Raw genomic sequence first — 19021 nt, forward strand, 5'->3', positions numbered from 1 at the left:
CCCCACTTTGCTGCCATAACAGGCTCCACTCTTCTGGGAAGGCATTCCATTAGATGGTGGAATCAAAAGGTGTTTGATGGGGGTTGAGGTCAGGGATCTGTGCAAGCCAGTCTTGTTCTTCAATACAGATCTCAACGAACCATTTTCTGTATGGACCTCGCTTTGTGCATGGGGGCATTGTCCTGCTGAAGCATGAAAGTGCCTTCCCCAAACTGTTGCTACAAAGTTGGGAACAGAATTGTCTAGAATGTCATTGTATGCTGTAGCGTTAAGATTTTCCTTCACAGGCACTAAGGGACCTAGCCCAAACTATGAAAAACAGCCCCAGACCATTATTCCACCATACTTTACAGTTGGTACGATGCATTGGAGCAGGTGGTGTTCTTCTAGAATCCACCAAACCCAGATTCATCTGTCGGACTACCAGATGATGAAGTGTGACTCGTCACTCCAGAGAATGTGTTTCCACTGCTCCGGAGTCCAATGGCAGTGAAAGCTTTACACCACTCCAGCTGACGCTTGGCATTACGCATGGTGAACTTAGGCTTGTGTGAGGCTGCACGGCCATGGAAACCAGTTATTGTGTTGACGTTGCTTTCAGAGGCAGTTTGGAACTTGGTAGTGCGAGTTGCAACTGAGGACAGATGATTTTTACTCGCTTCAGCACTCAGCGGTCCCGTTCTGTGAGCTTGTGTGGCCTAGCCTTTGTTGCTCCTAGACGTTTCCACTTCACAATAACAGCACTTACAGTTAACCGGGGCAGCTCGAGCAGGGTAGAAATTTGAACTGACTTGTTGGAAAGGTGGCATCCTATGACGGTGCCACGTTGAAAGTCACTGAGCTCTTCAGTAAGGCCATTCCACTGCCAATGTTTGTCTATGTATGGAGATTGAATGGCGGTGTGCTGGATTTTATACACCTGCCAGCAGCGGGTGTGGCTGAAATATCCAAATCCATTTATTTGAAGGGGTTTCCACATACACACAAGTATGTGTGCATAAGTTTCAGGGTTTTGAAACAAGTTAATATACTTTAGTAGGATGTGGATACATTTTCAGGCTTTCGGTGTGTTTGTGTATGATGAAAGTGGCTGGCTTTAGTTCTATTGTGTGTGTGGACTTGTTTGGTATGAGGCGAAGGTGTAAGAATGGCCTATTGGCTGGAGGAGCTGATTTAGAATGTGCGTGTCATAATGCAATCCCAGCATTCATCTGTTTGGCTTCTCATAAAAATTATTGGCATCTCTCACGGTATCAAATCAAAATGGGAGATTTACATAATTGGAAGTATATTAAATTGGTCAGAATTGCAGCCGTTTGCAAGTTGCTCCCCAATAAGTGACTGACTCTATTCTTCTGGATTTTACTTTCCATCCACAGAGCAAGATGGAGCAGCCGAAAACCGCAAGAAAGGTGAGTGTAACAGGCCGGAGTACGTTTTCATTTCCTTTTGACTTGGTTGCACGCTGCTACAGTACCTTGATCTGTTTTGCTCTACATTATTGCCTTCTCAGCCCATTTAACAGTATTGGATTTTAGTTCAACCTTGATCTGTCGCTTAGCCTGGTGTCAGTAGAAGTAGCTTAATCTGTATCGGGTCAGGTTGTTTCCCCATGCTACTCTGTGGCCTTGTGGGTCAGAGTGTGCGTGCCTGTGACTGGTCCATTCATTGTCTAGTCTGGGCCAGTATGTTACCTTCTCTCTCTCGCCCTCTCTCCCTTGCCTCGCCAAGAATTTAGCGGCAGGTGCTGTTGAATTCAGCTATGGCGATTTAGCGAGGAGATTACAGCCCTGTAACAATCTTTGGGAAGAGCATCTTCTTTTTGGCCTTCTCGCTCCCTGTTTCTCTCTCTTATTGATTGAGGACGTAGCTGTCCAATCTGAACCCTTCATTCTATAGTACTCATAGACCTTGTCAGCTGTTCAGCGTCATGCTATTGTATGACCGTGAGACCCAGCTCTCTAAAGTCCATTGAGTCAGCCAGTGTCTACAGAGCGGCAGCTGTGCTGTTAGCTAGCGGAGCCTGTTCATTGAGGTCCTGGCGCTGCTCCTTTGTGCACAGATTCTCTCTTTGCCAGGAGTGAGCAGAATAATCCTTCAGTCTGGGATTACAGGCTGTGTAAATGCAGAACACACCACCTGGGAATATTGTGGCACCCATCCTGCAGATGCTGGCTGTGTGGCTCCTGGCATCAGCAAGGGAGGAGCCTGGGGATAGAATCGATTGGTGATATGTAATGACTATTCAGTCAGTCCAGGGCTGGGAGAGAGACAGACGGTATATTTATTTTTTATTTCACCTTTATTTAACCAGGTAGGCTAGTTGAGAACAAGTTCTCATTTGCAACTGCGACCTGGCCAAGATAAAGCATAGCAGTGTGAACAGACAACAGAGTTACACATGGACTAAAAAATTAACAAGTCAATAACACAGTAGAAAAAAAAAGAGAGTCTATATACATTGTGTGCAGAAGGCATGAGGAGGTAGGCGAATGATTACAATTTTGCAGATTAACACTGGAGTGATAAATGATCAGATGGTCATGTACAGGTAGAGATATTGGTGTGCAAAAGAGCAGAAAAGTAAATAAATAAAAACAGTATGGGGATGAGGTAGGTAAAAATGGGTGGGCTATTTACCGATAGACTATGTACAGATGCAGCAATCGGTTAGCTGCTCAGATAGCAGATGCAGATGTTTGAAGTTGGTGAGGGAGATAAAAGTCTCCAACTTCAGCGATTTTTGCAATTCGTTCCAGTCACAGGCAGCAGAGAACTGGAACGAAAGGCGGCCAAATGAGGTGTTGGCTTTAGGGATGATCAGTGAGATACACCTGCTGGAGCGCGTGCTACGGATGGGTGTTGCCATCGTGACCAGTGAACTGAGATAAGGTGGAGCTTTACCTAGCATGGACTTGTAGATGACCTGGAGCCAGTGGGCCTGGCGACGAATATGTAGCGAGGGCCAGCCGACTAGAGCATACAAGTCACAGTGGTGGGTGGTATAAGGTGCTTTAGTGACAAAACGGATGGCACTGTGATAAACTGCATCCAGTTTGCTGAGTTGAGTGTTGGAAGCAATTTTGTAGATGACATCGCCGAAGTCCAGGATCGGTAGGATAGTCAGTTTTACTAGGGTAAGTTTGGCGGCGTGAGTGAAGGAGGCTTTGTTGTGGAATAGACAGCCGACTCTTGATTTGATTTTCGATTGGAGATGTTTGATATGAGTCTGGAAGGAGAGTTTACAGTCTAGCCAGACACCTATATAATGACTGTTCAGTCAGTCCAGGGCTGGGAGAGAGACAGACGGTATATAATGACTGTTCAGTCAGTCCAGTCCAGGGCTGGGAGAGAGACAGACTGTATATAATGACTGTTCAGTCAGTCCAGTCCAGGGCTGGGAGAGAGACAGACGGTATATAATGACTGTTCAGTCAGTCCAGGGCTGGGAGAGAGACAGACGGTATATAATGACTGATCAGTCAGTCCAGTCCAGGGCTGGGAGAGAGACAGACGGTATATAATGACTGTTCAGTCAGTCCAGTCCAGGGCTGGGAGAGAGACAGACGGTATATAATGACTGTTCAGTCAGTCCAGTCCAGGGCTGGGAGAAAGACAGACGGTATATAATGACTGTTCAGTCAGTCCAGGGCTGGGAGAGAGACAGACTGTAATAAATGACTGTTCAGTCAGTCCAGGGCTGGGAGAGAGACAGACGGTATATAATGACTGTTCAGTCAGTCCAGGGCTGGGAGAGAGACAGACTGTATATAATGACTGTTCAGTCAGTCCAGGGCTGGGAGAGAGACAGACGGTATATAATGACTGTTCAGAGAGACAGTGGTAAAGCCGACACAGGTATCCTTCCCTGCAGTGCTAGCCCTGGCAGGGCTAGAGATAATGATTTTATCATTTCGAGAGTTGGGTAAGAGATCAGCCCTGCTGGCCTGCCTAGCCCGCCTGTCCACCGTCAGACCAGGGGCTCAGCGTCTTCTATGTTACTTGGACAGATGAGTCAAGGTGTCTGCTGACGTTTTCAAACCCGGGAGGGAAGGGGGCTTTAGAGGAATTGAAATGGTGTCTGTCTTGCCACTGTCCCAGCGGATTCCACAGATCCCAGGGCTGCTGCTCTCTGAGTGGGAATATGGTAATTAGATTCCTAACAAATTACGTTTTGGACCGGACTCAAAATTGCGATGACTTTTACCCCAAGTTCCCTTCCAAAAGCACTCCTCTGTGAATCAAAGCCTAAAGAAAAGGTTTGCAAAAAATATGGCACCCTGTTAAGTCTCTTTGAAAATGACTCCTTATTGAATCACACAAAAGGACTGGAGAGATGGAACTACTAGTCATTGATTTTCCAACTTGCTTATCTCAACCCCGCACCCCTCAACTTCTATGTCCAAAGTTTGTTTGCTTTAACAGTTGTGCAGTGACTTGCTTTTTTAAATGAACATACAAGAATGAACAGTAATCAGGTTATGGTCAGTAGGCATGAAGTAAGAAATGTTTTGAAATAGAAAAATTACAATGGGCCATTTGATTGTAAATTGTACCTGTAAATCCTGTTTCAAAATCTTAGTTTGCGCTTGTTGCCTGCTGAACATGAGCCAGGTAGGCAGAAAGGCAAGGCTACTAGTGCTGGTTTTCCTTCCTAACTGCTAGTTCATTCAACAGCTAATTGGTTGGCAAAACAGTCCGGTTGATTAGAACTAAAACATGAAAACTAGGGGCGTTCTCACACTTGAGGGCTGGTAATTGAAACTGCAGTAGGAGTACCTCCTCTGAATCAGTCCAACCTTTAAGTCAACGTCTCCTCTCTTCTCTCCCCCTCAGCTAAAGCCGCGGACGGAGCCGCCATGGAGATGCAGCCGCTCAACAGCGACGAAGTCGACATCGACGAGAAGAGGAAATCCAACTTGAAGGAGAAGAAGGAGAAGTCCGTTCTCCAGGGGAAGCTAACCAAATTAGCAGTACAAATTGGCAAAGCCGGTCAGTGAACTTCTTTTCTCTCTCTCTCTCGCTGTCTCGCTCTCTCTCTCGCTGTCTCGCTCTCTCTCTCGCTGTCTCGCTCTCTCTCTCGCTGTCTCGCTCTCTCTCTCGCTGTCTCGCTCTCTCTCTCGCTGTCTCGCCGTCTCTCTCTCTCTCTCTCGCTGTCTCTCTCTCGCTCTCTCGCGCTAGCTCGCTCTCTCGCTCTCGCTCTCTCTCTCTCGCTCTCTCTCTCGCGGTCTCGCTCTCGGTCTCTCTCTCTCTCGCTCGCTGTCTCTCTCTCTCTCGCTCGCTGTCTCTCTCTCTCTCGCTGTCTCTCTCTCGCTCGCTGTCTCTCTCTCTCTCGCCCTCGCACTCTCTCGCCCTCGCACTCTCTCGCCCTCGCACTCTCTCGCCGTCGCGCTCTCTCTCTCGCCGTCGCGCTCTCTCTCTCGCCGTCGCGCTCTCTCTCTCTCGCCCTTGCTCGCTCCCCCCCGCTCTATCCCCTCTCCCCCGTTGCTCGCTCTCTCTCTCTCTCTCTCTCCCCCTCCCCCTGCTCTTTTGCGGTTTCGCTCTCTCTCCCCCCTTTCTCTTGCGGTCGCGCTCTCTGAGGTTCTGGTCGGTACTCTGTAGTCTAGTAGGAAGACCTGGGGTGTATTCATTACCACTTGCATCGGAAACTGTTTAAGAACCAAACGGAAACTAACAGAACAACTTAATTTGTCCAATAGAAACTTTAGTTTTGGTTGCAAAACATTTTCCGTTGACAGTAAACGTTTTGGCAACAGAATGGGCGTAAAGATAACATTCCTGTTGATTTATATTGTGGATGAAGAGTGATGAGTCTCACTACTGTGTTCTCTCTAGGCCTGGTGATGTCTGCCATCACGGTCATCATCCTGGTGGTGTTGTTTGTGGTGGACACCTTCTGGGTGCAGGGCCTGCCCTGGCACAAGGACTGCACACCCATCTACATCCAGTTCTTCGTCAAGTTCTTCATCATCGGCGTCACTGTGCTGGTGGTGGCCGTCCCCGAGGGCCTTCCCCTGGCCGTCACCATCTCCCTGGCCTACTCCGTCAAAGTAGGTTCCCCTTCCGCCTCGGGGTCTGCGGAAAAAGCACTATACCAGACAATAAGCCATTTTATTGGTTGTAGGTGTCTGAATATGGAGTGTCTGTCAGGGCTGTGAATATATGGAGGAAATATAAAGATTAGTTGGCTACTCACTAGCACGTAGGTTTGTGCTTGAGAGATTGTTTATGAGACCTGTGTTGGGTTTCTATAATGCCTGTTGTAAGAAGTTAGTCATTATTAGTGGATGTGCATTATGCATGGTTCTTTTATGTATGTATGTATGTATGTATGTATGTATGTATGTATGTATGTATGTATTTGTATTTATTTATTTATATATAAAAGAACCATGCATAATTCACATCCACATATATATATATTTTTTTTACCTTTATTTAACTAGGCAAGACAGTTAAAGAACATATTCTTTTTTACAATGACGGACTTGTTCAGGGGCAGAACGACAGATTTGTACCATGTCAGCTCAGGGATTCGATCTTGCAACCCTATCCTTCTGGTTACATTTGTTACAAAAATGGCAATTTCATAGACTTGAAAGCCATGATTATTGCAAAAAAAATCAAGGTTAACTATTTGTATTAAATAATTAGTTGGTCCCCCCTTTGCTGCTATAACAGCTTCCACTCTTCTGGGAAGGCATTCCACTAGATTTTGGAACATTTCTGCGTGGACTTGCTTCCGTTCAGCCACAAGCGTTAGTGAGGTCTGGCACTGATGTTGGGTGATTAGATCTGTCTCCCAGTTGGCATTCCAATTCATCCCAAATGTGTTCGATCAGTGCTTTGTGCAGGCCAGTTAAGTTCTTCCACACCGATCTCAACAAACCATTTCTGTATGGACCCCGCTTTGCATGGGGTTGTTGTAATGCTGAAACCGGAAAGGGCCTTCCCCAAACTGTTGGAAGCACAGAATCATATCGAATGTCATTGTATGCTGTCACATTAAGATTTCCCTTCACTGGAACTAAGTGGCCTAGCCCGAACCATGAAAAACAGCCCCAGAACATTATTCTTCCTCCACCAAACTTTACAGTTGGCACTATGTATTCGGGCAGGTAGCGTTCTCCTGGCATTCACCAAACCCAGATTAATCCGTCGGACTGCTAGATGGTGAAGCGTGATTCATCACTCCAGAGAACGCATTTACACTGCTCCGGAGTCCAATGGCGGCAAGCTTTACACCACTCCAGCCAACGCTTGGCATTGGGCATGGTGATCTTAGGCATGTGTGCGGCTGCTCAGCCATGGAAACCCATTTCATGGAGCTCCCGACTAACCGTTCTTGTGCTGACGTTGCTTCCAGAGGTAGTTTGGAACTTGGTAGTGAGTGTTGCAACCGAGGACAGATGCTTTTTACGCTTCAGCACTCGGCGCTCCCGTTCTGTGAGCATATGTGGCCTACCACTTCGTGGCTGAGCCGTTGTTTCTCCTAGATGTTTCCACTTCACAATAACAGCACTTACAGTTGACCGGGGCAGCACTAGCAGGGCAGAAATTTGATGAACTGAAAGGTGGCATCCTATGACGGTGCCACGTTGAAAGTCAATGAGCTCTTCAGTAAGACCATTCTACTGTCAATGTTTGTCTATGGAGATTGCATGGCTGTGTGCTCGATTTTATACACCTGTCAGCAACATTTGTGGCTGAAATAGCAGAATACACAAATTTGAAGGTGTATTAACATACCTTTTATTTATTTATATATATATAGTGTATATCATGACTCACCCATAAGTTTGAAAACATATCGCCCAGCCATTGTGGCTGTGCAAGGTTACAATTCATCAGTTAACTTCCTTGTGTAGCTTTTTACCGCGAGCAGTGTGAACAGACCCACACTGCCAATGAGCTTAACCTGTTAACTCAAGCTTCATTCGCTTACATAGTAGGTTAGCCCTCATTCAGTTAGCCCTTCACTTAGCTAAGACTGTAGCTTTAAGAGGCTAGCCTTCCATGATACATTAAAGCCAGTTGGCTGTGTCATGATCCTTCTAACTGGAGTTGTTGGGCCAACAGGTTGATTACTAATATCAGTAGTAGACTAAGGCATTATCCAGCCCACTCACACCACTGTAGACTTAGAAGCTACAGCAGCTTTTGATGCAGAGAGGAGAGGATGCCACTGCAGTACTGTTGAATGAAAAAGCTTAGTTAAACCGTCCCTTTCTATTTTTAGGCTTTTGACCCCCTTCAGCAGCTCATATTTACCTTCTGCAGCTCATATTTAATTCAATGACCTTTTTCATGATGTCTCCCCCTCTCCCTCCCCCCTGTTTTTCTTCCTAACAGAAAATGATGAAAGACAACAACCTGGTGCGTCACCTGGACGCCTGTGAGACCATGGGCAACGCTACGGCCATCTGCTCGGACAAGACGGGCACGCTGACCATGAACCGCATGACGGTGGTGCAGGCCTACGTGGCCGACAAGCACTACCGCAACGTGCCTGAGCCACAGCTCATCCCCGCCGCCATCATGGACATCCTTGTCCTGGGCATCAGCGTCAACAGCGCCTACACCACCAACATTATGGTGAGGGAGGTTGCCTCGAGAAATGGTGTACTGCACAGGCGGGTGTGTGTGTGCTATCAATGTGCAGTCACTGATGGGTTTAGAATAGATGTAGTTGATGATTAAATGTGGGGTAGGAGTTTTGCTTGTAAATGTCATGTCAGTAACAAATCACTAGTATGAGATGACTGAATGTGCTGTTAATAGTCTCCAACATGACCTGGGTCCTAATCATTAGGCCATGCCGTAGCAAAAGATTTTCCAGCGGGAGACCAGCTTTTTTTCTTGTTGGGCAGACGGTACCTCCTCATTGCACTCCGTTTGGTACCGGTTTCTTCTGTTTTGTGCCAACTGAACACGACCCTTACGTGATATTTGGTGTGTCTCTCTCTGTAACCAGTCTCCGGAGAAGGAAGGTGGTCTGCCGCGCCAGGTGGGCAACAAAACCGAATGTGCCTTGCTGGGCTTCGCTAATGACCTGAAGCGTGACTACCAGGCCATCCGCAACGAGATCCCTGAGGAGAAGCTCTACAAGGTCTACACCTTCAACTCCTGCAGGAAGTCCATGAGCACCGTGCTGAAGAACGCCGACGGGAGCTTCCGCATGTTCAGCAAGGGAGCCTCGGAGATCCTCCTTAAGAAGTAGGTTTGGGTTTCAAGCTAAATCAAGCTGCTCTCAGTATTCGGTGTGGGGTGAATCTTAACTAGTCAGACATTGATATCAATGGTAAACTAAGTGTAAATTGGTGTATGTCTAAGTCCCTGTATGGATTATATGGTTCTGTGGGGCTCAGTTGAAAAGAGCGTTGTGCTAGCAATGCCAAGGTTGTTGGATCACACACATACTAAAATGTATGCATTCAGTAAGTTAGCAGACCCGGTAGTCCAAACTAAGTGGCATATATACCCAATGATATTCTATACCGGGCGGCAGGGTAGCCTAGTGGTTAGAGCGTTGGACTAGTAACCGGAAGGTTGCAAGTTCAAACCCCCGAGCTGACAAGGTACAAATCTGTCGTTCTGCCCCTGAACAGGCAGTTTACCCACTGTTCCTAGGCCGTCATTGTAAATAAGAATTTGTTCTTAACTGACTTGCCTAGTTAAATAAAGGTACAAAAATAAAAATAAAATACAGATAGTTTACAGGTTATCACCTCATACAAACATGGAACACCTTTGGTTTTGTAGTGGATGGCACACAATTAGTAAAGCACTAAGCACCTCTCATTCAAAGAGCTTAACATGGGTTCTAGGTGGCCAGGCAGGCTTGCAAAGGAATTGTTTTCGGCTTAGGCGCTAAGTAGTTCAAGTGCATCCCACCAAGCCCCTTAACATAGCTTCTTAAAAACAGGACCGGAGAAGCCTCCCAAATGGCTCTAAACATGCCTCCTTTTTACCCACCTATAGGGTCTGGTCAAATGTAATGCACTATGTAGGGATTAGGGTGCCGTTTGGGACGAAGTCAGAGAAACAGGCTTCCTGCTGTGTGTTATCACATCGCTGGGTCTAACCCATCACACCCGTCCGTTGCTCCCTCTCTCGGTCTTTCCCCCACCACCAGGTGTTCTAAGCTCCTGACGGCGAGCGGCGAGACCAAGGTGTTTCGTCCCCGGGACAGAGAGGACATGGTGAAGAAGGTGATTGAGCCCATGGCCTCAGAGGGCCTGCGCACCATCTGCCTGGCCTACCGCGACTTCCCTGTCTCGGAGGGCGAGCCTGACTGGGACCAGGAGAACGACATCCTCACCAGCCTGACCTGTGTATGTGTGGTGGGCATCGAGGACCCAGTCAGACCCGAGGTCAGTTTATGGACCACAGTCAAACAAAACAAGCAGACTGACATTCGCAAAGATACAGTGGAATAATCTGATATACTTTACCTACCACACACCCGACATGGCTTCTAGGGCATGAGGCTAGTGAAAAGGAAGCAAGCCTCTGCACACAGTTGTATGCAAATATCAGCGTTATTGACATTTCCATTGACCCCGAAGTGTGTTCCTATCAGTATAGATATGTGGCATTCAGAGAGGCCACTGACTAGGAACAACTCTGGGTCCTAGTTAATGGTTAATCTCTGTCAGCCTCACACATGGTCTATCAACAGCTGTTATGGTGAAAGTTAAAGACCCATTGCAACCAGATGGTGTATTGAGGATGACTTGTTCCCTATGGAACAGAAGTGGTTTGCTCGTACAGTGACCTTGCCCTAGACCTGAAGACTTGTGTACACTCCCTGAGCTGAGCCTAGGGTTGAGCTCTGCAAGCTAGGACAGTCCTGCAGCTGTCGGGAAACCCGGATTTCGCAGCCAGTCAGTCACATTAACATCTCTCTCTCTCTCTCCGCCCCTCCAGGTCCCGGACGCAATCAAGAAATGTCAGCGTGCCGGGATCACGGTACGCATGGTAACCGGGGACAACATCAACACGGCCCGCGCCATCGCCACCAAGTGTGGCATCCTGCAGCCCGGAGATGAGTTCCTGTGCATGGAAGGCAAGGAGTTCAACCGACGGATCCGCAACGAGAAGGGAGAGGTGGGTTAAATATATTGTTGTGGCTTTACACCAAAACACAATCAACTAGGTCGTGTTCATTATCACCAAATAAGAAACTTATTTTCATTTCCCATTGCAAAACGTTTGAGACCTTTTTCCATTGTGTGACCTAATGAACACGACCCTGTTTGACATTGTACTTCAGTGTTAATTAACCTAGTAGGGTTAGTTGGCCCTGATGGACTAATGTAACGAGCTAACAACATGGTTGTGTTAAGGGAATTTTTATCTATAATGAATAATTATGTATACATTTCAATCAGGATGAATTAAAAGACTTATGTTACTGTACATGTATGAATTTTCTCTGTTGATCTCAGTATTGAATATAATGTAGTCAGGAGTTTAGTACAATGACGGTCTGTTCCTTTGTACAAATGAATGAACTATCTCCAGACTGTCTAGAATGCTAATCTACACTGACTGACCTTGGCTCTAGGCAAGGAGGGAAGGCTTGAGATCTATAGAGCCTTTCTACCAGTGTCAAGAATAGACGGAACATTTAGAAAACGCTGACATCATTGTCAGTTTATAACCTGTGGCAAAATGTGTATGAACTTAGTACTCTCTTGAATTAAACGCTGTTACCTGACTTTTAAGACCGGGGCTCTATCCATTCTAATAAAATATAGGGTCTTACAAACCCTTCGAATGCATTGACAGAGTGTTTAATTTTGATTGGGAAATAAAACGCAGGAATTTAGAATTCCTTCAACAGGTTGATAGATGAAGAATTGGGATTGTAGGCTAATTAGTCTCATTTTTCCCTTCTAGATTGAACAAGAGCGCATTGATAAGATCTGGCCAAAACTCAGAGTACTTGCACGATCCTCACCCACCGACAAGCACACATTAGTCAAAGGTACTTCGCTTTGCTCTTTCAGGATGAAAATGAAAAATGTCATTTTCACAAGTCACAGTGTCCTGAAATCCGTCGTTTCAAATGTGTTATTTGGTAATATTTTTCTCTCTCCCCCCAGGTATCATTGACAGTACGGTCTTAGAACAGAGGCAGGTGGTAGCAGTCACAGGAGACGGCACCAACGACGGGCCCGCCTTGAAGAAAGCTGATGTCGGCTTCGCCATGGTGAGACTCATTTCTCTGCCAGTCCTATCACTAAGTAACATGTTGATACTAGTTGGCTGTAAATGATTGCCCTTACTGTATGGAATCTCATACTGCCCAGATAACCGTGAGTCAGATAACGATCATGATGGAACTTTAATCTGCACTTTTTATATGGGGAGTCAAAAACGATCTTTGCATTGTAAACTTAATGGATTTAATTTACTGCATGTTTACAAAGCATCACAATTAATGTAATCATGTGTAAAAAAGAGAGAAAGATGTGGAACTAAAGTTCAACAAATTTGACTGACTGATAACATCACACTCTAGTGACCAATGGCCACCACATATCGGCACATATCAACAGTAACAACAAACGTACTGCACCGCAATTACATGTGTATAGGGCTACGACTACTTGAATATGGAACTCTTGTTTCTCTTACGCATTTTGACTTAATGAGACCGTTATGAGTTGACAGAGGGGTAGACGGGGATATGAGGAACGGTATGAAGGTTTGGAGTGGGGATTGAACCCTTGTCTCCGGGGAGAGAAATATGTGTGTCCAGAGCGGAGGGCTTTAACACTAGACCACGGCTCTGCATAACTTCAATATAGAACTTAATGTGTGTGTGTCACCTGCAGGGTATCGCCGGCACAGACGTGGCCAAGGAGGCATCTGACATCATCCTAACGGACGACAATTTCAGCAGCATCGTCAAGGCGGTGATGTGGGGCCGCAACGTCTACGACAGCATCTCCAAGTTCCTCCAGTTCCAGCTCACCGTTAACGTAGTGGCCGTCATCGTGGCCTTCACCGGCGCCTGCATCACGCAGGTAACACACAAACTAGGGATGGGCACGGTTATGCAGATATCCCACCGGATGGTGCCATTCCATTACATGGGAGAGTATTCATTTGTAAGAAGAATATAGGCCTATTTTAATACTGAAAAAGATTTGTCTGAAATGAAATGAAATTGTCTGACATTGCTACATAGCCTACAAGATAGACCATTGGGGAGGCAGGTAGCCTAGTGGTTAGAGCGTTGGGCCAGTAACCGAAAGGTTGCTAGATCGAATCACCAAGCTGACAAGGTAAAAATCTGTCGTTCTGCCCCTGAACAAGGCAGTTAACCCACTGTCCCTAGTCCGTCATTGTAAATAAGAATTTGTTCTTAACTGACTTGCCTGGTTAAAGGTTAAATGAGAGGGAAAAAAAGTAATTATTTATTTTTTAATACAAGTTTTGACAGTTATGTGAGCACCTGTAAAAAGGACTGGCATGTAGCCTACACATCTGTTTCACCAGATGGTGTGATAGATAAACTATGGCAGCAACAAGATTGTCTAACTAGTGCGTGTCGGTTTGGCTACTTTCTCTCCCTCCATGCCTCACACAGACTCACACACACCTGCTCCTCCCCCACCTTCGGCTGAAACAAGCAGAGCACAGCACCCCAGCTCTGTCGCGCGTTGATATGACTCATTGTATGTGAAATGCAGAAAATCTAAGCGCTGTGCTCTTGGTTTTGATTTGCATTCAGAGGGGACTAGAGGGTTTGGTTCTTAGGAGCAGCACCAGGATCTATCCTCCCTTAGCTTGAATGGCAAGATTTGTCACCTATGACTGAAGAGTGTGTGTGTGTGTGTATCCACAATGACTGAGGCAGTACAAAATGGAGCAACCAATTTATTCTAATGTATTCCCTTGGATCAGAGCTGCTTTTCAGGTTCTCTGACTAGAGGTAGCAATCATCCGCCCCTATTTGACCTGTTGGTCACAGCAGCCGCCAAATTAGTGCTCATCCAGGCGTAAAACAATGGTAAATGGGCCTGCAATAGAAACGGAACAAACAGCTATTTAAAGCTCCGGGCCTGAGCTGTGTGCATTATCCAACAGTGCTGTAATTTTGAGATAATGAGTGATGAGTGGCTGAGCATTTACTAGAGGGCCACATGGGTCAAGAGACACACACACACACACACACTGAATGCTAGTGTAGATGCGAATGTGTTTATCTGTGTGTAGCTAGCCATTCTGCTAGCATGCTAAGCTGCACAATGTATGAAGTTAGCTGCTTTGCTAGCATGCTAAGCTGTCAATGTGTATATGGACGTTTGTAGCTCGCTAGCTCCTCTGCTGGTGTGAAGTGGTTTGCCTCTACTGGAGCCCAAATAGCTCTGGTGAGTCAGCAAGTGGACACCTGTATAGCCGCTTGTGTCATTTCTGAGCCGTGTGTGGGCTACTGAAGTCTTTTAGCTTTCAATGATCACTGCTGGGGCAGCATTTGCTCTTGGACGTTTGTAGCTCGCTAGCTCCTCTGCTGGTGTGAAGTGGTTTGCCTCTACTGGAGCCCAAATAGCTCTGGTGAGTCAGCAAGTGGACACCTGTATAGCCGCTTGTGTCATTTCTGAGCCGTGTGTGGGCTACTGAAGTCTTTTAGCTTTCAATGATCACTGCTCAGGCAGCATTTGCTCTTCGTGTTATGGCCTGCACTTCTTTGAATGCGTTGGTTGGATTTGTGCAGTGTGTCTACAGTCTGACGTTGGGATAGTGTGGAGGATGTTATGTAAGTAGTACTGACTGCATGAGTAATCTTTCTGACTCTGTCCTGCTCTCACCCCCTTTCTGTATCTCTCCTCTTTCCACTCTCTTCCCTCTGTCTCCCCCTATCCTTTTCCTACCTCCCTCTCTCCCGCCAGGACTCTCCTCTGAAAGCTGTCCAGATGCTCTGGGTGAACCTGATCATGGACACCTTTGCCTCCCTGGCCCTGGCCACTGAGCCCCCCACTGAGTCTCTACTGCTGAGGAAGCCTTACGGCCGCAACAAGCCCCTCATCTCCCGCACCATGATGAAGAACATCCTTGGCCACGGAGTCTACCAGCTCATCATCATCTTCACCCTGCTCTTCGTAGGTAAAGTAGTAGTGTGTCTGTGTAGAAGCGTGTGTGTTTTTCATTCTCTGCATCTCACTCTAATTGCACACTGAGCTGAAACAACTTACCATATGCCATGGAATTTCACATGGGTATTAGGCGGTCTTGATCGACTGGCTCTCTGATGGTGTCATCTTTACTGCCACCTTAACTAGGGCGGCAGATAGGCTAGCGGGTTGGAGCGTTGGGCCAGTAACCGAAAGGTTGCTTGTTCATATACCTGAGCCGACAAGGTGAAGACCCTGATGATGTGCCCTTGAGCAAGGCACTTAACCTTAATTTGCTCCAAGGGCGTGTACAACGGCTGCAAAACAACACATTTCACTGTCCAATGTCAGATTAACCTCAGTCGGCAGAAGGCTGAGAACATTTGAACGTTTAAGTGAAATTTGCTGATCTTTTGATGTGAAAGAGGTGTTCTGATCTCAATGGGACTACCGCGAGCAGCTGAGCAAGATGCAGCACTTGGCTCTCACACAGTATCTGCACATGTGCAAGGGTTCGTTTTAACGCTGTTAGTGCGTGGTAGCCACCGGACCAAAACAGCGGTGAAGTTGAGCCTTATGCTTCAACGTTCTTAGTAGTTTGACCCACCATACTGTTTCCTTTCTGCATCTACATCATAACACTGAGTCTACCTTTAAATCATTCCACAGAGGGCCAAGTGTCTGCAGGTTTTAGTTTTTTCCTTTCAATTAAGACCTAAACAACCAGGTGAGGGGAGTTCCTTACTAATTAGTGACCTTAATTCATCAGTCAAGTACAAGGGAGGAGCAAAAACCCGCAGACACCCTCTGAAATGAGTTTGACACGTGATCTAGATAAAATAAAGATATTTCAAAAAGGTAGTGGGTCAACGCTTCACCTCCCCCGTCTCTCTCCTCTCTCTCTCTCCTCCCAGGTGAGCAGATCTTTGACATCGACAGCGGGCGGTATGCACCCCTCCACTCGCCTCCCTCGGAGCACTACACCATTATTTTCAACACCTTCGTCCTCCTGCAGCTCTTCAACGAGATCAACGCCAGAAAGATCCACGGCGAGCGCAACGTCTTCGACGGCATCTTCAACAACCTCATCTTCTGCTCCATCGTCTTTGGCACCTTTATCATCCAGGTAACACTTGTGGTGTCTAGTGTCTTCAGACTGTAGCATGTCTGCTTGCTGGAGTTGCTCACTGCTTTAAACAGGCACCATTTAACTTGCGACTTGCAATTAGTGTATTTGTCTTCAGATGGCTAGGTGAGACAACCACATCACAGTCGTAGTGAGTACATTTTCCCTCATTTAAAGTAGTGATCAGCAAATCCAGCGCTAGGGTTCATTTAAGATTCTCTTAGAAGAGGGTTTCAGATGTTTAGGGAAGATGGGTTCTTCGCCATATATAAAAAGGCCAGGGCTCCCTTAAATGAGTCTTCTCAATGGCTCTCACCTGGATAAATAATCAATAAAAACGAAGCCCAAACCATATTCATACATGGTACACATGAAACCTGTTATAACACGCATATCTGTCAAATGGAATTACCAGCAAACCAAGAAACCGTGAATGAAAATGAGCTTGACCTCTAAATATGTTTCTTTCTTCTCCGGCCTCTCAGATAGTCATAGTGCAGTGGGGAGGCAAACCTTTCAGCTGCGTGGGCCTGAGCATCGACCAGTGGCTATGGTGCACCTTTCTGGGCTTTAGCAGTCTCCTCTGGGGTCAGGTAAGAAGACCCACACACACACACACAGTGAGTTGCAAGTGCGTCACCTGTAACTTTCCAACACTGCCCCATCCGTCAGGGATACACTACTGCCCCAATGTGGCAGTGTTGGGTAGCTGAATTGCCACACTGTATTGAAATGGCTAGTTGGATGATGATCTTTACAGAAGGATCTAGAATTCCTGATTTGAGCGCTGTCATGTTATTTCTGAAATATCTATTGTATTACAATTTCCTGTTGACCTTTTTTTATGTTGTGGATTGTGATGTCATTAGTTGTGCATATTGTGATGCTGACCTAGCAAGTAAATGGCCGGACATGATCACAGACCAAACATTGCTTTGTCACCAGTAGGGTTGCACATTTTGGGGAATATTCAGAGGTGGAAACTTTCCATGGGAATTAATGGGAATATATGCAAATTAATATTAATACCATGTAGATATTTTTGCATTGGATATATTTACCACATCATATGGAGACAGAAACATAAACCCTTTTTCCTTACTATAAGTAGGCATAATTGCAAATGATTAAATCCTTCCAATAGAACAAATATATATATATTTTGTTAAGAATTTAACTTTAATTAAATGAGTTGACTCTTCATATGGGATGATTTCACTGAACAACAAAATAAAGGGAATATTGAATGATCCCCAAAGATTCATCACATCTCCCCCCAAAAATATTCAACATGCATCTGTAAAATTATAGTCTAGAAACAACTAAAGCTTTGGTTGTCTTCCTCTCAGGCTTCCATGTCTTCTTCCTGGACCACCTCAATGTCCACCTCTTGAACATCAGACTCGGAGGCCTCATCTTCACTGTCACTTTCCAACCTTGTTGAGGATGGTTTGTCAGGCTCAAAAAGCCTCAGATTTGCCCGGATGGCCACCAATTTTTCAACCCTTGCATTGGTCAGCCTGTTGCGTGCTTTGGTGTGTGTTCCCAAACAAGGGCCAGTTGTGCTCTGAGGTGGCTGAGGTTGGTGGGATTTAGAGGATAATGGAGGCGCCTCAGATCCACAGTCCCTTCCACCAGGTGGCTGATAAGATATGTTGGCACGACTGTCATTGCATCTCCATCCCAAAGCCCTTGCTTGGAAGTGTGCTTCGCCAGACTGCCAAGAACCTTGCCCTCATCCAGGCCAAGGTGGCAAACACTGTAGTGATGACACCATAGGCCTTGTTGATCTCTGCACCAGACAGGATGCTCTTGCCGACATACTTGGGGTCCAACATGTACGCTGCGGCGTGTATGGGCTTCAGGCAGAAGTCTTCACGCTTTTTGATGTATTTCAGAACAGCAGTTTCCTGTTCTGTTCAGTTTCCTCTGCAACAGTGAAGTGGGCAGGGCAGTATGGATTTCTTCTCTTACATCTGAACATCAGGCATCGTCTCCCTCAATCCGTGCAATGGCTACTGCTATCGGTTTCAGGCTGCTTACCACTCTCTCCCAAAATATCTCAACCAGGAGGATTCTCTTGATGGGGCTGTCCATATCAGCAGACTTCCCCTCCAGGAGACTGTCAAACATGATGACAACACCACCCCAACAGGTGTTGCTGGGCAGCTTCAATGTGGTGCTCTTATTCTTCTCACTGAGGTAGATAGGTAGATTGTAGAGTGAGGTAGATTGTTGCTAAAACTTGACGACCATTCACATACCTAACCATTTCCTTGGCTCTCTTGTCGAGTGTATCCATTGTTTTCAGTGCCATGATGTCCTTGAGGAGCAGATTCAATGCATGAGCAAGCACAGCCAATGGGTGTGATGTGAGGGTTGGACTCCTCCACTTTAGACCAAGCAGCCTTCATGTTCGCAGCATTGTCTGTCACCAGTGCAAATACCGACTGTGGTCCGAGGTCATTGATGACTGCCTTCAGCTCATCTACAATGTAGAGACCGGTGTGTCCATTGTCCCTTGTGTCTGTGTTCTTGTAGAATACTGGTTTGAGGGGTGGAGATGATGTAGTTAATTATTCCTTTCCCACGAACATTCGACCACCCATCAGAGATGATTGCAATACAGTCTGCTTTCTCTATGATTTACTTGAACTCAGTTGAACTCTGCACCCAGCAAATGAGTAGAAGCATGTCTGGTTGGAGGGGTGTATGCTGGGCGAAGCACATTCAGCAATCTCTTCCAATACACATGGCCTGTGAGCAT

The 19021-nt window shown here is 46.3% G+C and overlaps 1 protein-coding gene across 6 annotated transcripts in view; it reads left to right on the forward strand.

The window, feature by feature from the left end:
- The window catches only part of atp2b1a (ATPase plasma membrane Ca2+ transporting 1a), a 53570-nt gene that overhangs the window by 27594 nt on the left and 6955 nt on the right, over positions 1-19021 (forward strand). For all 6 annotated transcript variants that reach the window (XM_031815342.1, XM_031815337.1, XM_031815340.1 and 3 more), the window contains 13 exons: positions 1380-1412; positions 4837-4992; positions 5836-6050; positions 8353-8595; positions 8975-9216; positions 10136-10373; positions 10930-11109; positions 11905-11992; positions 12111-12217; positions 12846-13037; positions 14907-15120; positions 16043-16254; positions 16740-16847. In XM_031815342.1, coding sequence (XP_031671202.1) covers positions 1380-1412; positions 4837-4992; positions 5836-6050; positions 8353-8595; positions 8975-9216; positions 10136-10373; positions 10930-11109; positions 11905-11992; positions 12111-12217; positions 12846-13037; positions 14907-15120; positions 16043-16254; positions 16740-16847 — 2228 coding nt within the window. The remainder of the gene's footprint in view (positions 1-1379; positions 1413-4836; positions 4993-5835; positions 6051-8352; positions 8596-8974; positions 9217-10135; positions 10374-10929; positions 11110-11904; positions 11993-12110; positions 12218-12845; positions 13038-14906; positions 15121-16042; positions 16255-16739; positions 16848-19021) is intronic.

Source organism: Oncorhynchus kisutch, unplaced genomic scaffold (genome assembly GCF_002021735.2).
Source record: "Oncorhynchus kisutch isolate 150728-3 unplaced genomic scaffold, Okis_V2 Okis09a-Okis19a_hom, whole genome shotgun sequence".
NCBI classification, from domain to species: Eukaryota; Metazoa; Chordata; class Actinopteri; order Salmoniformes; family Salmonidae; genus Oncorhynchus; species Oncorhynchus kisutch.